Below are 23,300 nucleotides of genomic sequence, written 5' to 3' on the forward strand. Positions count from 1 at the left end.
ATTTTAGCAATTTTTGGCAGGAACTGGAAAACCCCCTGGGAACATATACAGTATGGAAAACCCCCTGGGAACATATACAGTATTCACAATATAATACCTACAATTTTGTCAATTTCCCCATTGTCCAATCCATAGGCAAATCAGATTACTTCTTGGCTCTAGGTAATCGTATATCTATTAATTTTGCTAGCTTCAAACAACGGAAAATGTAACAATATTATTAAAAGGACTGTTGCTACTCAACATATAGTGATGTTGAGTCGCAGAACAAAATGACTATCTCACAGTAAGCTTTTGGTCAACAAGGCTTTGTCAAAAATAGATAAAACACACACACACACACACACACACACACACACACAACCACAGTCTTTAGCAGCTAAAGCCTGACTATGAACAGCAGTACAAGATGGGAGAGGTGACCACATGGGGGTTAAGTAAAGGCTGGGGCAGACAGGGAGAAGGATAGCCTGGTAAAGGTGGGGGACAGTAAAGTGGTGCTGCGGGAGCTTGCATGGATGAGGTGGAGAGAGGGTAGGGCAGGTAGGTGCAGTTGGGAGGTTAGACGGAGGATGGGGGGCAGAGGGGGGGGGGGGGGGGCAGCAGAGAAGGAGAGTAGTAAAGACCGTGTGTGTTGGTGGAATAGAGGGCTGTGTGGTGCTGGAACATGAACACAGAAGGAGCTAGATAGGTAAGGCCAATGACTAATGAAGGCTAAGGCATGGAAGGTTACAGGAACATAGGATATATTGCAGGCAGAGTTCCCACCTGTGCAGTTCAGAAAAGCTGGCATTAGTGGAAAGGATCCAGATGGCACAGGCCGTGAAGCTGTCACTGAAATGAAGAATATCATGTTGGGCAGCGTGCTCACCAACAGGGTGGTCCAGTTGTTTTTTGGTCGCAGTTTGTTGGTGGCCATTCATGCACAGAGACAGCTTGTTGATTGTCATGCCCATGTAGAAGCAGCACAGTGGTTGCAGCTTAGCTTGTGGATCATGAGTGGTTTTACAGCTACCCCTGCCTTTGGAGGGATAGGTGATGTTTGTGGCCAGATGGAGTTAGTGGTGGAGGGAGGATGTATGGGACAGGTATTGAAACTGGGTCTATTACAGGAACATGGGCCATGAGGCAAGGTTTTGGGAGCAGGAGTTATGTATGGATGGACAAGCATATTGTGTAGGTTCGGTGGGCGGAGGAATACTGTTGGGGGAGGGAGATGGATTGTGGGTACGACATTTCTCATTACAGGGCCTGACGAGACATAGTCGAAACCCTGGTGGAGAATGTAATTTGTTGCTCTAGTCCTGGGTAGTTCTGAGTCATGAGAGGATTGCTCCTCTGTGGCCGGACAGTGGGACTTTGGGAGAGGGTGGGTGACTGGAAAGATAACGCATGGCAGATCTGTTTCTGTACAAGGTTGGGGGAGGGGGTTAATTACTTCTCTCCTCTTCTGCTACTCCCCCGCCCTCCGTCTAACCTGCCAACTGCACATAGCTGCCCTATCCTCTCTCCACCTGATCCCTGCATGTTCCTGCAGCAGCACTTTACCGTCCCCCACCCTTAGCCTGCTACCCCCCCCCCCCCCCCCTCCTGGCTTGAGCCTCTTCCTCACCCCCACCCAGTTACCTCTCCCATCTTGCACTGCTGTTCATAGTTTGGCTTCAGCTGCCCAAGACTGTGGCCATGTATGTAGGAGTTGTGTTTGGTGTTTGCGTGTGTGTGTGTGTGTGTGTGTGTGTGTGTGTGCGTATTTTTGATAAAGGCCTTGTTGGCCGAAGTCTACTGAGTGACAGTCTTTTTGTTGTGCCTATCTGTGACTCAGCATCTCTGCTATATTGTGAGTTTAGTTTTGCTAGTAAAACCTAACAACAAATTTTAACAATTCTTCACACTGTCTTCTATAAGTAGAAGAGCTGGACAATGATCCAGGAAGTCTACAGTAGTTATTCCTAATGTTGACATCTCAGTGTCACTATTACTACAGAAATGTAGATTTTTGCATGTCACTGACAGCATTTAGTTGGTAAAAGTGTTTGTGCCTTGCACTCATTTCATTACGACATCTCTATGAACAATTTTTATGTGCAGTAAATATATTAATGAACCAAACTTCACATTGTGCATTCATCAGAATTTTACAGACGAACTGTACTGGGAAGATATTGCCACTGCCAAATTCTCTACAATGGAATGCATATGCTAACCTGTAATGAATATACTGTATCAACTGTCGTATACAAGCTGATCATCGTAATAATACATGCATCAACAAATTTGCAAAAGTGTCAAACTAACTTACGCAGTATTGTGTCTGTCATTTCAAATTTGTCATTAATACAAATTACGTAAGATGCCAGACACTAAATGAGCACCTACTCAGGTATCACCATCACAGGTGAGGCACATTGCAACTACCTTATTGCTCATTGCATACATGATAAAATTAAATCGGGCTTCTGGAAACACATGTTACGGCAATTGTATTAATCAAAGTGACTGCAAATCTCAAACAAGTCATGCACAAACATGAAGATTATTGTAATGCTGTATAATTTCAATAATATTCTAATTTCAGTAATATTTCTGATGGTGTTAATTTTAGTATTTTACTTCTGAAAATAAAACAGCTGAGTTACTCAAACAGAGCATTCACAAGAAACAGACATCAATGAGTTGTCAGAGAAATCATATGAAAAGGTGTCTCCAGGAGCCCCTCAGATTAAGGTCATGGTCTGTTACATTCTTTTAACACTTACATACCAATGAAATCCCCTGTATCTAAGTGCTACCCCAATAATAACAGGTTTGCCAAATGACCCAGAAGATATTTTTTTTATTAACGGAACGGTCAAAACTGAAAATTATGGCATTACATGCAATCCTTAAACGGCATTGGACACTAATAAGTGAATAGTTTTGTGAAGGATTTTCTTTCATATTACCTGATAGTATCCTATTACTGTAACTCAAACAGTTAAAGACCTTTGCACAATCTTGGGTGAGCTTCTAGCAATGTGAATCAACATGTTACAAACACTGGCAGTTCCAACCCAGAAGTAGCAAGGTTTGTATGTCACACTTGTTCCAAAATCGCTTTGCTTTCATGAGGTGAGTAAGCCTTTTCCTGTGACAATTAGTAGAGTTTTTCTACTAGGATATCCCAGTTGCCTTCCTCCACTGTTGCCACGTCTATCTGTTACTGGATCTTAACTTTTATTTGAGAGTAATACTATAACAGAAGTAATGGACTTAAAACAATATTACTATGAACAAAATTATTCTAATACTTATATACATTCCTGTTATTATTACGAAGTGTAATCTCTGAGGACACATGGCTAGAAATAAGGCTCCAATTCTGTCAAGAAAACAAATATATAAATAAGTAAATAAATAAAAATTGTTAAATGGAAAAAATTCTACATTTAAATAAAAGCAAATAAATGTGAATCACTGAGGAAAAACACCTCTATTCATGGAATCAACATTAGAAACAAGAGTATTCTTCACAAAGGTTTTAAAGTCACTTGTTTTGGTCCCAAAAGTGTTCATTATTCAAGTAAACAGGTCTTCAATGACTTTCCAGTAGCAACAAAATGTTTAGCTACCAGTAAATTTCAGTTTAACAAGACAAGGAGGAGACCAAAGGGCAATTGGATTTCCATAAAAAATAAAAGTACATGAATTTCAGAACTCAAATATCAACCTTCCAAAGCAGTTTGAAGAAACTCTCAAAAATTCTTGAGAAAATCAGCTTTGAAGTTTTCCGAGCATCTTAAATTCTCTAAAGTGAAGGCAGTTTTTCTATGGGCTGTGTGGCTCTGTGGTAGAATGCTTGCCTGCCACGTGGGCAGCCATGATTCAATTCCTGGTAGATGCAAATTTTTAAACAAAGGTTTGTGTTCTACGAGCATTTCCACGAAATACATAAAGACTGGGAAAGAGGGTAGGGGTGGGGGGTAGCATTCGACACTGTTAATCTCTGGTTCCGCCATTATTTTTTTGTTCAATTAGAATACCTACATTATTTAAATACAAAATTCATCACATCCACATAGCTAATTATTGCTTTTATGAAAACTGAATGGGAGGTGAAGGGAAACAGTGATGCTTATCACTGTGGTCCCTGTAACACAACGGAGTCCCTTTTTTGATTTTTCATTTTTACCCCAAAATTTAATTTTTTTTTTTTTTTTTTTTTTTTTTTTTTTTTTTTTTTTTAATGTAAGCAATCTTTATTTACATTCTGTTATAAAAGACTGATAATTAAGAAATGGTATTTGCAATGGAAACTGGAATTCTGCATGAAATACGTAATTATAAATAAGACAACCCACATTTTTAATAAAGGATATCAATTAGGCATGTGATATTAATACACAAGTGATGAACTTTATATTTAAATGATGTAAATATTGTAACTGAATGAGGGGGAAAAAACGTAATGATCAAACGGAGACTTGGACCACCGATTACCAGTTTCGAAGATAACCATTTTTCCCCCCTGTTTGTGTGTTCATGAGTTTAATGCTTCATGCAAATGATCACAGAATATGCAATTCTGTTTAAAAGTCAGAGGCAGTGGGCAACTGAACCCGGGATGCTTTCGTGGGAGACAAGCATTCTACCAACGAGCTGCACAGCTCACCAAGAAACTGCCTTACATTTATTGAATTAAAGCAGTCCGAAAAACTTCAATGTTGATTTGCTCAAGAATTTTTTTGAGCTGAATTGAACTGTCTTGGGCAAATGATATTTGAGTTCAGAACTTCTCATACCATATTATATATATATTCAATTTCATTGTGCTCCCCATCTATGAAAAACCTAAAGGACTTAATAGAGACCAACTCCTACTCCAATCATGAATTGCTTCATAGGACCAACTGATGTGTACATTATTCATAATACCACATCAAATAATCAAAATATAACTTCCAAACATCTTCAGTGCAGTAATATGATAACATAAATAAAATAAGTGTTGTAAACCGGTTTCTGTTTTGACGCATGGCAAAATAGCCTAAAAATTAAAAATTATACACTTCTGTGTGTGTGTGTGTGTGTGTGTGTGTGTGTGTGTGTGTGTGTGTGCGTGCGTGCGTGCGTGCGTGTGTGTGTGAGACTGCGTGCGCGCGTGCATGCGCACATATCCATGATGACCACTTCCCTTAGGGTCCTTGGGAAAAACATTAGTATATAAAAAAAAAATCTTTTTCTACGTCCTTGAAGATCTTTACTACAGATCTATAGAACAAAAGGTGCAGGGTGTCCCTTTCAAACCTCCCACATTTCAAAGACCCGGGAAAAAAAAGTGCAGTAGGTATAATAACTAAATTACATCATACACTAGAGCATCTCAAAGAATTTATTTAATAATCATCAGCACACCTCTACATGTGAACCACTTGTAGCAAGAAGAATATCAAGTTAATATTCAATTTCTTGCCTCTGTAGCATTGCATCAGTGATACAAAATCTTAAAACAGAAATATTGTCAGCTTTGGTCGCTCACATGTGGCCCATCACAAGTCCCGCAAGAACAACACCAGCGAGGTAATGTTGGCAGAGAATGGTGACCAGGCAATGGGTCCTCCATGTCCAATGCAGCAACTGGGAAATTTCATAACTAAGAACCTGTGAACAGTCATTGACCAATGTGACAGAGCTCCATCTTGTTGAATGATGAAGTTGGGTTGCAAATCTTATATCTGAGGGTATACAAATTTGTCCAATATGGTAGATACAATGATCAATTCAATGTGTTTTCTGCAAAGAAGAATGGTCCAACAATCCTGTTATGCAGTACTCCACACCAGACATTCAGTTTAGAGCAGGGAGTCCCAAACTTTTCCTACAACAGAACACTATGAGAATTCTGGTACTTTGATGGAACACTTTGTTTATTTTGAAGATTTGTAGAATTTCAAAAATGAGAAAAACTTGTTTCATTTAGTTATTACTTCAGTTTTAAATCATAACTAATAATAAAGAAATCATCATAAAATTAAAAAAAATAGTATCATCAAAATGTTGAAATAAGAAAACATCATGTTATTAATAGTTTTTCACAGAGCACTTATTCATTTTCTGTGGAACATTAGTGTTCCATGGAACAGGGTTTGGGAAACCATGGTTTAGAGCTATCATGACTTGTTCAATGATAACGTGTGGGTGTTGCAAGCCCCAAATCTGAACATCAAGCCAATTAACCATCCCTTATACATGAAAGGTTGCTTTATCTAAGGATAAACATCTTTCCACACAGCTGGCATTCATGTCAATATGCTGAAGCGTATCAGTAGCAAATTGTTGTCAGCATGGTTCTGTTGTTCAGCATTGGATGTTACACAAATGACGATGCTGGTGCACTACACAAAGCAATGTTGCTCCAGGTACATAAAGTTGCCTGGATGCCTGTCAAATTCACTTATGGGTGCTTCTGAGAAATGCTTGTCTGATGCCGTCTACTGCCTCTTTCAAAACTATAACATGCACAGCCAGTATGTTCAGAACATTTGTAGTTACCAGAAACTTATGATACCATTCCTTAATTGTCTTCACATCAGGTGAATTACATCCTTGCAATCTACAATCTCTTGCACAGTAATTGGAGGTTTTTGTTTTTTGCAAACCACACTACTGCTTGCACACACTGCCGCAGAGTCACCAATTTCACTTAATGTGATGATGCTAGACTATGGCAACAACAGTTGCACTTCTGTTGCCAGAACATAAATTCTTTGAGTTGCTCTATCACATGGTGTAATTTCATTATCATATCTATTTAGTTTATGTTTTCCTGGGCTTTTGAAATGTGGAAGGTTTGAAAAGGACACACTTTATATCTAATCTAATGTACTTGTGACTTCAGACAAAGCTGTGTGACTAAGGTTATGCAATGAAAAATTTCCCTTTCTGCTGCCATGGGAGCAGCAGGAAAATGCTAAGTTGCTGTGTCGCAAATCATGATAACCAGATGGTTTATCACAAACATAGTAGCGTAGCAATTTTTTCTTGTCTCAAACTGTTGAAGAAAAGATAAAGCACTGCATGCAAGAAAATTATACTCATTATCACGAGTTCACAAATATTATGTTTGATGTACAGGTTGACATAAAACAGTGGTGTGTTATAAGATTATCTTTGCACTTACATTTTACTATTTTCACTGTAAAGAATAAATTATTACCTTCATAACTCTATCACTCTTCCACTGGTCCTTGAGATAGCTGTTCATGGTTAGAGCATGAGACGAATAGTCAAATTTAAACAAAGGACTCTTTTTCTGTCTGGAAGGTTTCTTTCTTGTGAAGAAGACAGACATGTCACTTGCTGATTCTGAAAATGAGGGAGCCTGCTGGGGCTCTCCGCTTGTGTTCTGAATGTCTAAGTAATCTGTAAGGAGCAACTGCAGCTAAGAAAATAAAGAAATAAATAAACAAAATGACTGAATAATCTGGGAAGTTCAAATACTTCCAACAGGGAAGGACATCATCACACGTCAAACAAAGTAATCAGCAACAAAGATTTATGCAATCAGATTCTCTTCCCCATTGAAACAACAAATTAATATATACATACTGTACATAACATTTAATATTTCAGTCTTATGAATTTAATCCATTTATATATATATAGCTACTGAAACATTTTCTTGTGAAACAATAGAAGTTTTCAGCTACTTCTATGGGTGAGATGCAACTGTAAGTTTTAACTTATCCTCAATAACTTGTTGTGAGCGTCAGATGTCTACCGTGGTACATTTAAGTTTTTTATCTACATTAGCAAATACACACAATGTAGCGTAACATGTTACTTTGATGAATTAATTATTTATTCTGGTTATGTTTCAGATGTCTGTTATTGTTTCAGTGGCTAACATGATTACACAGTTTTTGCCTATATGGATTTGGTCATTAAGTATTACCTTTTTAACTGCAAGGTCTCTTTGTATCGGAAAGTTTTCTTGTAATGTCAGGAAAACAAAAAACGTCTGACATTACAAGAAAAGGAAGTACTTAATGGCCATATCTATATAATCAACAACTCTCTGATCATGTTAGCCACTAAAACAATAACAACAATAACCTGACAACACAAACAAAAGACGAATGTCAAACACACAGTGACAGCAGGCAACACTACCCACTGTAAACACACACATGTTGATCACAAAATGAAGAGTGCAAGTGACTGATGTAAGTGAAATGCATATGTAACAAATGTGGGTGAGAAATGTCGGAAGTCAGCCAGCTGGAGCAGGCAACCAATGAACACATCTCCAGGACCACACGTATGGGCTAACAGCACTGGAAATCGTATGTAACACCGAACGATAATTTCACCTCATGAAATTTGTGCTACAAAAGTTGAATCTAATATGAAAAACAAGATAAAAACAAGACAAAATGTAACATTGTAACATACAGTAACTATTGCAAATACATTTATTATGTGTATAAAGAGAAATAAGAGAAGTGAAACGTGTATGGCAATACTCTCTTTCATTTAGTTGCACAGACAGAAGATACCTTCATGAATTAGGGAATGGATGGAGGCAGTGTAATGAAGCAACTATTGTATGCACAGTCACTGTAAATGAGAGTACAACATATATTACATTGTTTATGAGAAGTATTTATTTCAAGAATTGGATGTTTGACTGTACTCTTAATTTCCAGCAGTAACAGCAGTAGTTTCAGAAATGAGATTCAATTGGCAGGTATTCGTGAGTGTGCAAAAATAATAAGGTGAGCAAGAATGTAGCCATAGCTCTCAATCAGACTTTATATCACTGCCTCATATCACAGTACAGTAGAAGTGTAATATTTCATGTTGTGACCACTGAAACAAACCAGAACAAATATGGCTGGGAGTAAATAAAACTGATGAAGAACAAGAATGGCAACTAGAAAACTAAAATTCTGAAGAATATTGGTGATTTTTGGATACAAAGATATGCTGGAATGGATACCTGTTGTCTGCAATGACATGGGTCAACATCCCAAGATTACACTGCAGTGCAAAAGCAATTTATAGCACTGCAAATTGAGAATTTTGACACGGTTTAAGTAGTCAATGAACAATTATGATGGAGAAGAAACTAACAAGACCATGGGATGGAAGATTTTCAACAATGACTACGGAAGGCTTCAACTGTATTAATGCTACATGAGTCTACAGCAACCATCACAGATCGGAGCTGCAGCCCGTCAACCTGCAGCAGCAGCAGCAGTGTCAACGACACACTTACTTTCAGAGACACAGCCAAACCTAAACAATGATTTCACTTTCGCTTGGCATCTAGTTGTGGCAAGATTCTAGCAAGCTGTATAGGATCTGAGTTGAATTGCTTATTCTTATTCTTTATTGTGGCATTAGTTATCTGATATATTTCTCAGCTTTAGGTTTCCATATAGCAGTCTCTTACTTCTTTCCCCATCTTCTTTAGGACTGCAATTACTCTTAACTATCCTATACTTCAAAAGCAACAAGATAACTAATACACACACAAACGCATGCTTTCGCGGCGATATCCGTTAATAAAACATTCTCAGATTTCAAGCTGCGTCAGGGCAGTAAACCACTTGACGTGACTTGAAACCCAAGAATGTTTTATTAATACACACACAGTGATGTAATTATATGTAATGATTGACAGTGTTGTTTTAGTATGTGGCAAACAATAGAAATTAACAAACATCGGCCAGTAAATGGACTGCAGAACCCAGGTGAGGTGGTTGTTGTTTTTTTTTTTTTTTTGTGAATCTGGAGTTTAACTCCACCCCTTTTGACAATGGGAATCAATGGGGATATACCTTTAGCTATAAAGTGTAAATATGCTGGGCTAACTTTCAGGTAAGTGTGCTGGAACATACACAAGGAGTTATAGTAGTGAGTGATTAGCACAGAGGTTTAAAATAAATACAGCACAGAAGACAAATTAGGAGCCAGGTATGAATATGGGATATGGTGGTAATAGTTTACCTCAATATATATGTATAGAATGGCACGGTAGAGTTGTAAATGATATCAACATGTATGCTATTCTTCAGAAATGAAACAATGGAAAATCCAGAATGGAATGTAACAATATTATGTAAAGGAAAGTTGCCACTCACCATATAGGGGAGACACTGAGTCGCAGATAGGCACAACAGAAAGATTGTCACAATATAAGCTTTCGGCCAATAAGGCCTGGACTCCACTTGCAAATTGAAGGCAAAAAGAAATTATGTAGACATTTACAGCTAGCAGTAGGTGCAAATCTGCAAATACCAGCTCTAACATACATACAATGTGAAGACCTTTCAGCAAATACGACAGTGAAAACACAAGAAAAATCAACAGCAAAAATGGACTTATCCAACTCAAAGATAAACGAGAAGCCACAATAAAGAACTGTACTACACCTTCCTCACTCAAAGAAGACACAGCAAAACAAAACTACCATTGACTAAACCAGGCTGTGATACCGGCAAAAGCATCTAACCCAAAAAAAAGCAACTGAACCAAGTTCCACACTTGAAGGTATTCAAGATACAACAAGTAGAGCTGGGCACTGGAAACCAGAAGCAGTACCCACAGGAGACCCACTAAGGACGTCAGTGGACCAAGTCTCAAAAGTATCACCAAGGACATCTATTTTTACATGTATCAGTGAAGAAATGTAAGGCGACCATGTCATCTACAAGATTTTTTTATTCCCAAAAAGCCTGAAGACCAAATTAGGATAGCTAGTGCAGCTATCACCACCACCTCCAGTAGCAGTCCTTGCAGCAAAAACAGACACCAGCTCAACATCAACCACACAAGTAAAATGACCAAAGAGATGGAGAACTGCCCCCTTTCACCATCAGGACATTTTCTTATGAAAAAAAAAAAAAAAAAAAAAAAAAAAAAAACAAACAAACAACAACAACAACAACAACAACAACAACAACAACTCACACTTCAAGATGAGAATTAAGATTTCCCACATAATTTAAATTCAGAAATAAAGGTAAGTGGTCAACCAAGTACAATCAGAACAAACTTAAAATCTCACAGGTCACTCTTCTTCATCAGAATATACAGTCACTTAGGAATAAAGTAACAGAGCTGGAAATCTTGCTATCAAGTGAACTCAGATATGTTAACATACTTTGCTTAACTGAACACAGGCTGAAAGAAAATGAGTTAAAGACAGTGACAATAACGGATTATGTGTTAGCAGCACAAACTTGAAGAAATCAGTTTACACATGGAGAGAACTGCATATACATAAAGAAAGATATCAAATTCAATAACTTAGGCAATGTTGAATCCTTAAACACTGGGAAAGATTTTGAAATATTAGGCACAGAAATTCCAGCATTCAAATTAATTGTAATAGGTTTATATAGATCTCCAGATACCCACCTAAAAAAATTCAACACTCGACTTGATACTTCACTAAATAAAGTAGTAACAAATCGAAAAACAGTTCTTATATGTGGAGACCTAAATGTAGACTTTAATAAGTGAAGCAGTTCAAAATCTGAACTGATGAACATATTAACAGCCAATGATTTGGAGATTACAATCCACTCCCCTACATGTGAAATGAATCATTCTAGTACTACTATAGACCAAATAACAATGAGCTCCAAAACAAAATATAAATCAGTTGTAATTAAAGCTGGACTGGCAGACCATCATGCATAGGCTATAAGCTTTTGTGTAAACACTAATCCATCCTATAATTATATGAGAAAGACTAAACACATGGGCAGAACTTTCAGTAATACTGCAGTACAAACATTCCAGAATTATCTCCAACAAGAATCATGGGAGCTACTGTATAGTACAGAAAATATTTCTGATAAGTTTCAGACATTCACGAATATTTTTAAATGTTATTTTGATCTTGCTTTTCCATCGAAAGCCAAAACAACCCAAACCAACCCAAACCCCTTAAAGCAACAAGTGGATTACTAATGGTATAAGGAAATCTTTGGCTAGAAAACGGTACCTTAACAATATTGCAAGAAGCTACAACACAACTCAGGAGTTTGACAGTTACTTTAAAAAATATAAATCTATCTTAAATAAAATAATAAAGGGGGCAAAGAAACAAGACAATGACAAATACATAGAAGATGCTTCAAACAGAACCCAAGCAATCTTGCAAGTTGTAAAGAAAGAAACCAAATCTTACAAAAATAGAGTTAATAATATAGTATTAAAGGCTGGCTTGGAAAACATTAACAACCCACAGGAAGTACCTAATATGTTTAATAACTATTTTATAAATGTAACAGAGAAACTACTACAACAGACCTCTAATAGAAAGCAGCATACAGAAACATGGAGAAAAGTCTCAAGCAAATCAATGTTTCTGTACCCAACAAATGTAGAAGTAGTACTAGTTACAATAAAAAGTCTCAAAATGAAACACTCTGCAGGCGTAGATGATATACCTGATTTCATTTTAAAGAAATGTGGGGACTTTATCACTGAGCCCTTAACTCAACTATGTAACCTATCTTTTACTACAGGAACTTTTCCTTCATGTTTGAAAATAGAAAAAGTGAAGCCATTATACAAGAAAGGAAACAAAGATGATATTTCCAACTATAGACCATTGGCACTTATGTCCGTTTTCTCAAAAATATTAGAAAGGCTCTTCAATAAGAGACAACAGACTTCTTAGAGGATAATGGCATTCTGTCAGTATCTCAACATGGATTTAGAGCAAACTGTTCAACCGAATCAGCAGTTCACTCCATTCTATTAGAGGCACTGATAGCATTAGACAACAAAAAACTTAGCATGGGCATATTTTTAGATTTGTCAAGGGCTAACACCTGGCTCAGTTTTTATCTTAAGAACAGGGAACAATATGTGGAAATAGATCAGGAAAGGGATAATGTTACTAGGAAATATAATTCCAAGCCACTGACTGTTAAATATGGAGCACCACAAGGATCAGTAATGGGTCCTGCTCTGTTCTTACTCTATGTAAATGACCTTAACGTAAGCAATGACTGCAGTAAAATATTTCAATTCGCTGATGATACGAGTGTTCTAATTACAGGAAACTCAGAAGAAACTCTTGTAAAAAACATAAGAGACGCTACTGACAAGCTAACATGTTACTTTGATGACAATGACTTAATAATAAACACTGGAAAAACTGTAGCTATGGATATACACACAGCACAAACAAAAAAATCTTTATATCACCCAATCTAGAGCTACATGGGCAGACAATTGCCAAAACAGCCTGTACCAAATTTCTTGGACTTCATCTACAAGACAACTTGAAATGGAAAGCACATATTGAGCAAATGAACAAAAAATTAAGTACTTCTTGTTTTGTGATACATACATTAAAAAACTGTACCAGCTACAACACTCTTCAGTGTGTATATTATGCAGGTGTACACTCTCACCTCCGGTATGGGATTACGTTCTGGGGAAATTCTGGAGATGCCATCAAAACATTCAAAAATTTATAAGAATAATGGAAGGAGTTAGATAATCACAAATCATGTAGACCACTGTTTCAAAAAAGGATGATCCTCCACTTCCTTGCATATATATACTTGAAAATATAATGTATTTAAAGTAAAACTTACATATAAAAAGACCACTCATCACTCAAAATCACACAATACACAGCTATGATACAAGACAAAAATTGGATGTACATGTTCAAAGCACCAACACAAAGTTATTTCAAAACAGCCTTATCCATCCTAGTATCAAACTATACAATGCCTTACCAGATACAGTTAAACACATACAAAACATTGGTCACTTCAAATCTAAATTGAAGTCGTACTTGGTTGATCACTGCTTTTACACAGTAAATGAATACCTACAAAAATAAATTTTTCTATGTTAACTCATGTAGTCTTATTCTGGAGAACAATGGTATTTCATCTCTCTGCATACAGCGTTAACAACAATTATTTAAGTATTCATCATTAATTGATATATTAATGGGTGTTATTATGTACAAAGGTATATTATATGTAAAACTATTAATATTAACATAAAAATCCAAATATCTCTTGCACATCGTGCAGCTGTAGATGAAAATGGATCAATTTTAGAAAGTAATGCAGCCTCTGGCACCTGAAGCCACAGTCTCATAACAGGAGTAGTGTATTCCATAACAATTTACACAGGTGAACATCCCATAATAGCTTTGTAGCTTTTGTAGAGTTTCCTAAAGAAATGTCTATTTTTAATGAGATTAGAAACACAGATATGATTTTATAGGAATTTTTTAGTGAGAGTTGGGTGATTTAGTGTGTGTTTAATTTCAATGTTGGGTTTTCAGTGGAAAAAATGATTACTGTGTCATGTCGCTACCGTCCCCACTAGGTGTCAATAGTAAGGTGATAAACCACTTTTTGGGACCTGGTGTGGAGAAGTCATTCTGCAGAATTGGCAAATTCTCCAATCCTTGGGCTGTGGGCTGGGCTGGGTACCAATCTTCGGGGTCTATCTTCTTTCTTTCTTATGTTACAACTTTCTTAGCCTTTATTTTCCTGCCTTTCTTTCTGTCTTTCTTCCCCTCCTGGAGCACCACGGTTATTCTCCCTCTTTCTCATATTCAACAGTCTCCATCATAGAACCCTTCTTATATACATTTATTAAAACCTGTATTCGAAGACTTGCCACAGGTGTAGCACAGGCCTAGCGATTTCCAAAACATTTTATGAGCTTGGTTAGAAAAGCCTGAGTTGTAGAAGAAAACTTTTTTATTAGATAAAGTATGGAGGGTTACACAAAATGTCTACTGGATTGTAGGTCCTAATAATGAGTAATTCAAGAGACTCAGCAAAGAAATATTGTGAAGCTGTTAAATGATTGTTACTGGCATTCCATACCCATAGTAAAAGAATGACTGCCTGGTAGAGGGGTTAAAAACGTAAAGTGAAGTTCAGGCACATGCATGTCTATGATTAATGGTTCATAATTCACTGTGAGGTATTCCATAAGTAGTGAACATACATCAGCATATTTATTACAAATGAGATGCAATTGTAACTCTGAATATCTATCAAACAGACGTAAACTATGATACTTGTAGTCAAGAAAGTTAAACCTAATTTTGCAATTTGAATATTTACTGTTTGTTGACGTTTCACAGTAGTAATGGCATCAATCGCCTAAGGGGAGGAATTTGATGACATGCTGTGTTGTACAAGCATTTTCCAAACCAACCCAAGATAATCACCGCTATAAACAGTTCATTTAGGTAATGAATTAGAATAACCTACTGTCTGGATGTATGTTTTATTTACGCGCATACAATTATGAACTGGATGGATGCAACACATCTGCAAGCTGGGACAACAATACATATCTTGCTATGTTCATGGTACCTGTTGGTTGGCAGTTTATTTAGTGTTGTCAAGTTTTGCCTTGGAGACGATATGCAAGCCACAGAGAAAGAGCAGTCATAACATTCCCTATCACCTCACAGGAACAAGAGAAAACTTGTTATCCACATATTCAAATGGAATCTGTTAACTAAGACCGGTTTGGACACAGTCCTTATCAATGTATTTGTGATGTTCCGAATAAAGAAGCAACTTTGTTATGAACAGTCACTGTAAATGAGAGTACAATATATATAATATGTTGTTTATGAGACACATCATATTTATTTCAAGAATTGGATGCTGAATTGTACACTTAACTTCAGCAGTAACTGCAGCACTTCAAAAAATGAAGTTCGAACAGAAGACATTGGCAAGTGTGCTGAAATAAAGCAATATTACAGTAATGAAGCAGTGGAATATCACAATCATGTAGAATTCCCTTTTAATGAACACTTAAGATTTGCTCCAAAGAACTCGCTGTTGTAAATTTTGATTGTCACTCTCTATGAGTGCAAAGATTGTAACAAGATTAAGCCAAAAACAGGCTTGCATGCAGCATAAAACATCACTTCAATAAAATAAATACAGCCAAATATAACATTCACAGTATTAAATACAACCCCAATGAAGATGCTAAACATTTGGATGGCAATATACAGGGTGTTTCAAAAATGACCGGTATATTTGAAACGGCAATAAAACCTAAACGAGCAGCGATAGAAATACACCGTTTGTTGCAATATGCTTGGGACAACAGTACATTTTCAGGCGGACAAACTTTCGAAATTACAGTAGTTACAATTTTCAACAACAGATGGCACTTCAAGTGATGTGAAAGATATAGAAGACAACGCAGTCTGTGGGTGCGCCATTCTGTACGTCGTCTTTCTGCTGTAAGCGTGTGCTGTTCACAACGTGGTTTATTCCTTAGAACAGAGGATTTTTCTGGTGTTGGAATTCCACCGCCTAGAACACAGTGTTGTTGCAACAAGACGAAGTTTTCAACGGAGGTTTAATGTAACCAAAGGACCGATTCAATAAAGGATCTGTTTGAAAAATTTCAACGGACTGGGAACGTGACGGATGAACGTGCTGGAAAGGTAGGGCGACCGCGTATGTCAACCACAGAGGGCAGCGCGCAGCTAGTGCAGCAGGTGATCCAACAGCGGCCTCGGGTTTCCGTTCGCCGTGTTGCAGCTGCGGTCCAAATGACTCCAACGTCCACGTATCGTCTCATGCGCCAGAGTTTACACCTCTATCCATACAAAATTCAAATGCGGCACCCCCTCAGCGCCGCTACCATTGCTGCACGAGAGACATTCGCTAACGATATAGTGCACAGGATTGATGACGGCGATATCCATGTGGACAGCATTTGGTTTACTGACGAAGCTTATTTTTACCTGGACGGCTTCGTCAATAAACAGAACTGGCGCATATGGGGAACCGAAAAGCCCCATGTTGCAGTCCCATCGTCCCTGCATCCTCAAAAAGTACTGGTCTGGGCCGCCATTTCTTCCAAAGGAATCATTGGCCCATTTTTCAGATCCGAAACGATTACTGCATCACGCTATCTGGACATTCTTTGTGAATTTGTGGCGGTACAAACTGCCTTAGACGACACTGCGAACACCTCGTGGTTTACGCAAGATGGTGCCCGGCCACATCGCACGGCCGACGTCTTTAATTTCCTGAATGAATATTTCGATGATCGTGTGATTGCTTTGGGCTATCCGAAACATACAGGAGGCGGTGTGGATTGGCCTCCCTATTCGCCAGACATGAACCCCTGTGACTTCTTTCTGTGGGGACACTTGAAAGACCAGGTGTACCGCCAGAATCCAGAAACAATTGAACAGCTGAAGCAGTACATCTCATCTGCATGTGAAGCCATTCCGCCAGACACGTTGTCAAAGGTTTCGGGTAATTTCATTCAGAGACTAGGCCATATTATTGCTACGCATGGTGGATATGTGGAAAATATCGTACTATAGAGTTTCCCAGACCGCAGCGCCATCTGTTGTTGAAAATTGTAACTACTGTAATTTCAAAAGTTTGTCTGCCTGAAAATGTACTGTTGTCCCATGCATATTGCAACAAATGGTGTATTTCTATCGCTGCTCGTTTAGTTTTTATTGCCGTTTCAAATATACCAGTCATTTTTGAAACACCCTGTAAGAATAAAACATGTCCCAGAAAAAAAAAACAAAAATCACACACAAAACAATTATACTGCACTAAAGACAGCACTAATCTCAGAAAGAACTGCACAGTTTTTACTTACAACAGCTTGTATTTTTGACCAGACATCAGCCATTTCATACAGGTGGACATCAATGTGATGTTTTTCAGCAATGCAAGAAAAAATGTGTAATAATGAAGCATGAGCACTTGTGATACATCTCAGCTGTACAAATACAGAACTGAACAGCTCCAGCAGAAATGCAGGACCAGTTGATGGTACAGGTGTCAGCACTGGAATGTTGGAAGCAGGCAGTTGGAGTGGGGCATTTGATGAAGAATGGTCTTGCACTTGTTGAGTTACCCGTGAGAGAACTGCCAGCAGTTCACTCTGCATATTTGTCTTTACAGCCTGGAATTCAGACAAAGGACAAACATTAATTACTTATAAGATCAGAAGAAATGTTGCTTGTGTTCTGATTACATCAATTCTATACATATAGATGAATAATAATGTACTGATATTGAAAGATAATAAATATATTTCCATTCCATACTGAAATTTTTATTCTGTGATGAACACAGTTTTAAGGACTTGTCTGCTGCAGCAATTTTATAAACTCACTATTAGAGATCTAATATTAAAGCAGATAAAGTAGTGAAAATACTAATATTTGTAACATAACATTGACAAATTGGACTCATTTAATAACTATTGTCCATAATTCTCATTTGATGCATTTTTCTTAAAATGCTGAAACACAGTAGAGTTAATACCTCCTCTACAAGAAAATCTGTGTAACATATATCAGCAACAGAAATGATGTGTGTCTAAATGATACAGATTCATTGTTCTCAAACTTACACGGTTGTTGTTGCTGTGGTCTTCAGTCCAAAAACTGGTTTGATGCAGTTCTCCATGATACTCTATCCTGTGCAAGCTTCTTCATTTCCCAGAACTATTGCATCCTACATCCTTCTGAATCTGCTTGCCCTCCAATACTAAACTGGAAATCACTTGATGCCTCAGAATGTGTCCTACCAACTGTTCCCTTCTTCTAGTCAAGTTGTACCACAAATTCCTCTTCTCCCCAATTCTATTCAGTACCTCCTCATTAGTTATGTAATCTACCCATCTAATCTTCAGCATTCTCCTGTAGCACCACATTTTGAAAGCTTCTATTTTCTTCTTGTCTAAACTATTTATCGTCCATGTTTCACTTCCATACATGGCTACACTCCATACAAATACTTTCAGAAACGACTTCCTGACACTTAAATCAATACTCAATGTTAACAAATTTCTCTTCTTCAGAAACGCCTTTCTTGCCATTGCCAATCTACATTTCATATCCTCCCTACTCCGACCATCATCAGGTATTTTGCTACCCAAATAGCAAAACACATGTACTACTTTGAGTGTCTCATTTCCTAATCTAATTCCCTCAGCATCACCTGATTTAATTTGACTACATTCCATTACCCTCATTTGCTTTTGTTGATGTTCATCTTATATCCTCCTTTCAAGACACTGTCCATTCCATTCAACTGCTCTTCCAAGTCCTTTGCTGGCTCTGACAGAATTACAATGTCATCGGTAAACCTCAAAGTTTTTACTTCTTCTCCATGGATTTTAATTCCTACTCCAAAGTTTCTTTTGTTTCCTTGACTGCTTGCTCAATAAACAGAATTAATAACATTGGGGATAGGCTAAAACCCTGTCTCACTCCCTTCCCAACCACTGCTTCCCTTTCTTGCCCTCAATTCTTGTAACTGCCAGCTGGTTTCTGTTCAAATTGTAAATAGCCTTTTGCACCATGTATTTGACCCTTGCCACCTTTGGAATTTGGAAGAGATTGGTTCAAATGGCTCTGAGCACTATGGGACTCAACTGCTGAGGTCATTAGTCCACTAGAACTTAGAACTAGTTAAACCCAACTAACCTAAGGACATCACAAACATCCATGCCCGAGGCAGGATTCGAACCTGCGACGTAGCGGTCTTGCGGTTCCAGAATGCAGCGCCTTTAAACCGCACGGCCACATCGGCCGGCTAGAAGACATTACTTCAGCAACATTGTCAAAATACTTACATGGTAGCATATGAAAACTGCATATTCCCCCCCCCCCCCCCCCCCTCCTACAAAAAATACTGGGTATGACTTTTTTTACTAATGGTGTATTACAAGTATAGAAGCAAACAGTTATTCATCTCATCCATGGACTTTAAAAAAGCATATGATAGTGTTTATAGACCCAAACTTCCAAAAATCCTTAGATCATATGGCCTGCATCCCTAACTGGTAAGACTCATTCAGCTAACTTTAACTAACACAAATTCAAAAGTCAAGTTTAGAGGAAAATGTCAAAAGCTTTCACAATAAAAACAGGACTCAGACAAGGTGAGGAATTGCCCCTTTGCTTTTCAATGTGGGCCTCGATCACATCATGACAATCTGGCAAAAAGAAAATCCATGTTAAATTAAAATTGGAGGAAAACCAGCAATAAGAGCCAACACCCTTGGGTTTGCTGACGATTTAGCTCTCTTAGTCCTTGACATGGAAGAAGTTCGTGCTCAGATCACAAGGCTCCAGAAGATTGCCTCAATAATACAACCACAAATATCCTCTGAGAAAATTGAAATCATGCAGATGAAACCTCTTTGCACAGATAAAAATCTTCATAAATGATCATGCAATTAACACAGTTCTACAATTTAACTATCTCGGAGAAATTATTTTGCACAACGTAGGTGAGGAAGCAACATGGATAAATAGAACCAACCAAATGAAAAGAGCACAATTTCTAACCTGTTCAACATATAATAATAAATGCTTCTAATAGACACTATGACCTAACATTACAAAACTGTAACTCTCCTGGAAGCATCTTATGCTTGTGAAATTCTGTTCCAAATTAAAAATGAAAGAAGAACTGACCAACTCCACAAGACTGAATGAAGAATTATCAGAACATGCATCAATAAAAAATATCAGGTTGATGGATTCTGGAGAATCCTCCCTAATGAAACTCTCTATTGTGAGATGACCCAATCACCAGCACAATGAAGAAGAAAAGAATCTCATATTTCTTTCATGTCTTACGACTGCCTGGCAAAAGGATTTTAAAATAAGTAGTGATGAAAAGTCTTGGAAAGAAGACAGGAGGAAAGTGGGTCGAAGAAATTCAGCGAGATCTTGAAGCAGTCGGACTTAGAATTACTGATGCAGAGAACAAAAACAAAATTAATACTCTCCTTATGAATCATAAATTTTCAGCAGAAATGATGCACTGAAGACCGGTAGAGATTTCAGACGAGTTAAGAAAATTGTGTTCGGATGGAATGTAAAGTACTGGGCTGAGTGCAAGAAGCAAGTAGTCCAATCTTCAAAGAGAAAGTGAACATGGAATGACTCAAGTGGTCCAATGTGGCAAATCAAGTTATAAATCATATTTAAAAACAGGATTATAATCTTCTGTAAAGTCCTCAGCTACTTCTGAGCATGATACCCAACTACAAATTTTTGCCTGTCCTCAATTAATTTTGCCCAAAAGATTTATGAGGGTGGTCCCATAAGTACCTGACTCAACAAAGAACAAACAAAAAATTTTTGGAAAAAATGTATTTATTTTTCAACACAATCTCCTTTAAGCTCTATACACTTTTTCCAGTGATGTGAAATAAGTTTGATACGATTTTTTTAAATTTTTTTGAGAGCTGCCTAACTCCTCAAAATAGCCATTAACTGCTGACATCACATCTTCATTTGTCAAAAATCTTCGACCACCGAGCTGTTTTTTTTTTATTTATTTTTTATTTTATTTTAAAGTTTGGGAACAGAAAATAATCCAAGGGGGCTAAATCTGGTGAACAGGTTGCATGAGGTAGCAATTCAAACTTTAATTCATTAATTTTGGCCAATGCAATAACGGACTTGTGAGCTGGTGCACTGTCCTGAAGAAACAACTTTCTTCTTCGCCAAATGCGGCCATTTTTGCTTGATTTCTTTGCCCAAATGTTGCAATAAGTTTGTATAATACTCGCCGTTGATAGTTTTTCCTTTTTCACGGTAGTCAATGAAAATTATCCCATGCGCATCCCAAAATCCGATGCTATGACCTTGCCTGCAGATGAAATAGTCTTCACCTTCTTTGGAGTTGGTTCTCCAATTTGTGTCCATTGTTTTGATTGTTCATTTGTCTCGGGAGTGAAGTGGTGGACCCATGTTTCATCAATGGTTATGAAACGGCACAAAAAAATCAGCTTTGTTGCTGCAAAAGTCCATAAAACATTCAACTGAAACATCTTCAGACGTTGTTTTTGCTCGAGTGTGTGCAAACATGATACAAACCTTGCACAGAGTTTTCTCATGTCCAAATTTTCAGATAATATGCAATGTACCATACTTTTTGAAATGCCTACTATGTCTGCTGGCTCACGCACTTTCGGTCGATGATCATACTGTACTGCTTTGTGGATTTTCTCCACCATTTCTGGAGTCATCACCTCATTTGGTCGACCACTGCGATACTCGTTTTGGCAGTTCGTATGTCCTCATTTAAACTCAGCTACCCAATATTTTACTGTTGTCAATGAAGGAACAGACTCTCCCAAAGTAGAATCTAGCTCAGCTTTAATATTGACTGTGCTGAGGCGATTAAAAAAAAATAATAAATAAATAAATAAATAAAATAAATAAAAATAAAAAATGACCTATTTTCTCCATTTCTCAAGTTCACTCACAAAGTTCACTATTGATGGCTGCCAAACAAATACCAAATAATGTGGTGTCTTCAAACTTGAAACATATACTTCATAGATTGTATACTTTCTAATCCAGAGATATTTTTCAACGACTGATATCTCTCAGTCAGGCTGGGTACTTATGGGACCACCCTCATAATGTGTAGAACGAAATTCTGGCTGTGGTAAATTTAACTTCATTAACAACAAAAGCATATAGCTTTTTCTTTCAAAAATGCTTAGGTTTGTCCAAAGATCTCACTGCTGTCAATTTTAGATTGTCACTACGCGCATGAAAGTGTGGTAACAGATTTAAGACCACAACAGGCTATCATATGGCATAAAGAGCCATGGCAATAAAATAACTTGGTTTAAACTACAATTTTTAAACATTAAAGAAGTGTTACATAGGTCTAGATTTCTTACATATTGTGTACAATTCCTACACTGAAAAAAAGAAATGTACATAAGAGAAGCACAAAGTAATATACAATCTGAATTTTTCAATTTTACCTTAATAAATAAATCCTAACAACACACATTCCATAAGATTACTGTAACCATTGGATGACACTTTTTTCATCCATCACACAACTGGGATAATTATAGTTTTGTCAGTGGTGGGCATGACAAGATATTCTGTGAAATATTATTAAATGCCCTCTCCAAAAACTATATTGAACAGACACATCAGAACCCCACGCATGATGGAAATATATTAGATCTAACAGCAACAAACAGGCCTGACCTATTTGAGGAAGTCCACATCAAAACTGGCCTTAGTGACCGTGAGGCAGTTTTAGTAACAAAGAATACCAGAACACAAAGAGCAACTAAAACAAAGATTTACATGTTTAGCAAACTGGAGAGAGAAACAAGAGTTACACATCAATGAGAAGCTTGACACTTTTCACAGAAGACAAGAGCAGGTAGAGAAACTATGGCTCAACTTTAAAAAAAAAAATAGTTGATTATGAACTAGATAGATATGTGCCCACTAGGACAGTTCA

General features: G+C 37.4%; 1 protein-coding gene across 2 annotated transcripts in view; it reads right to left on the minus strand.

Annotated features, from left to right (window-relative positions):
* The window catches only part of LOC124612780 (exocyst complex component 4), a 242,963-nt gene that overhangs the window by 115,428 nt on the left and 104,235 nt on the right, over nt 1-23,300 (minus strand). For both annotated transcript variants that reach the window (XM_047141177.1, XM_047141175.1), the window contains exons 7-8: nt 17,650-17,958; nt 7,193-7,417 (exon numbers count right to left, since the gene is read on the minus strand). In XM_047141177.1, coding sequence (XP_046997133.1) covers nt 7,193-7,417; nt 17,650-17,958 — 534 coding nt within the window. The remainder of the gene's footprint in view (nt 1-7,192; nt 7,418-17,649; nt 17,959-23,300) is intronic.

Source organism: Schistocerca americana, chromosome 4 (assembly GCF_021461395.2).
Source record: "Schistocerca americana isolate TAMUIC-IGC-003095 chromosome 4, iqSchAmer2.1, whole genome shotgun sequence".
In the NCBI taxonomy this organism is placed as follows: Eukaryota; Metazoa; Arthropoda; class Insecta; order Orthoptera; family Acrididae; genus Schistocerca; species Schistocerca americana.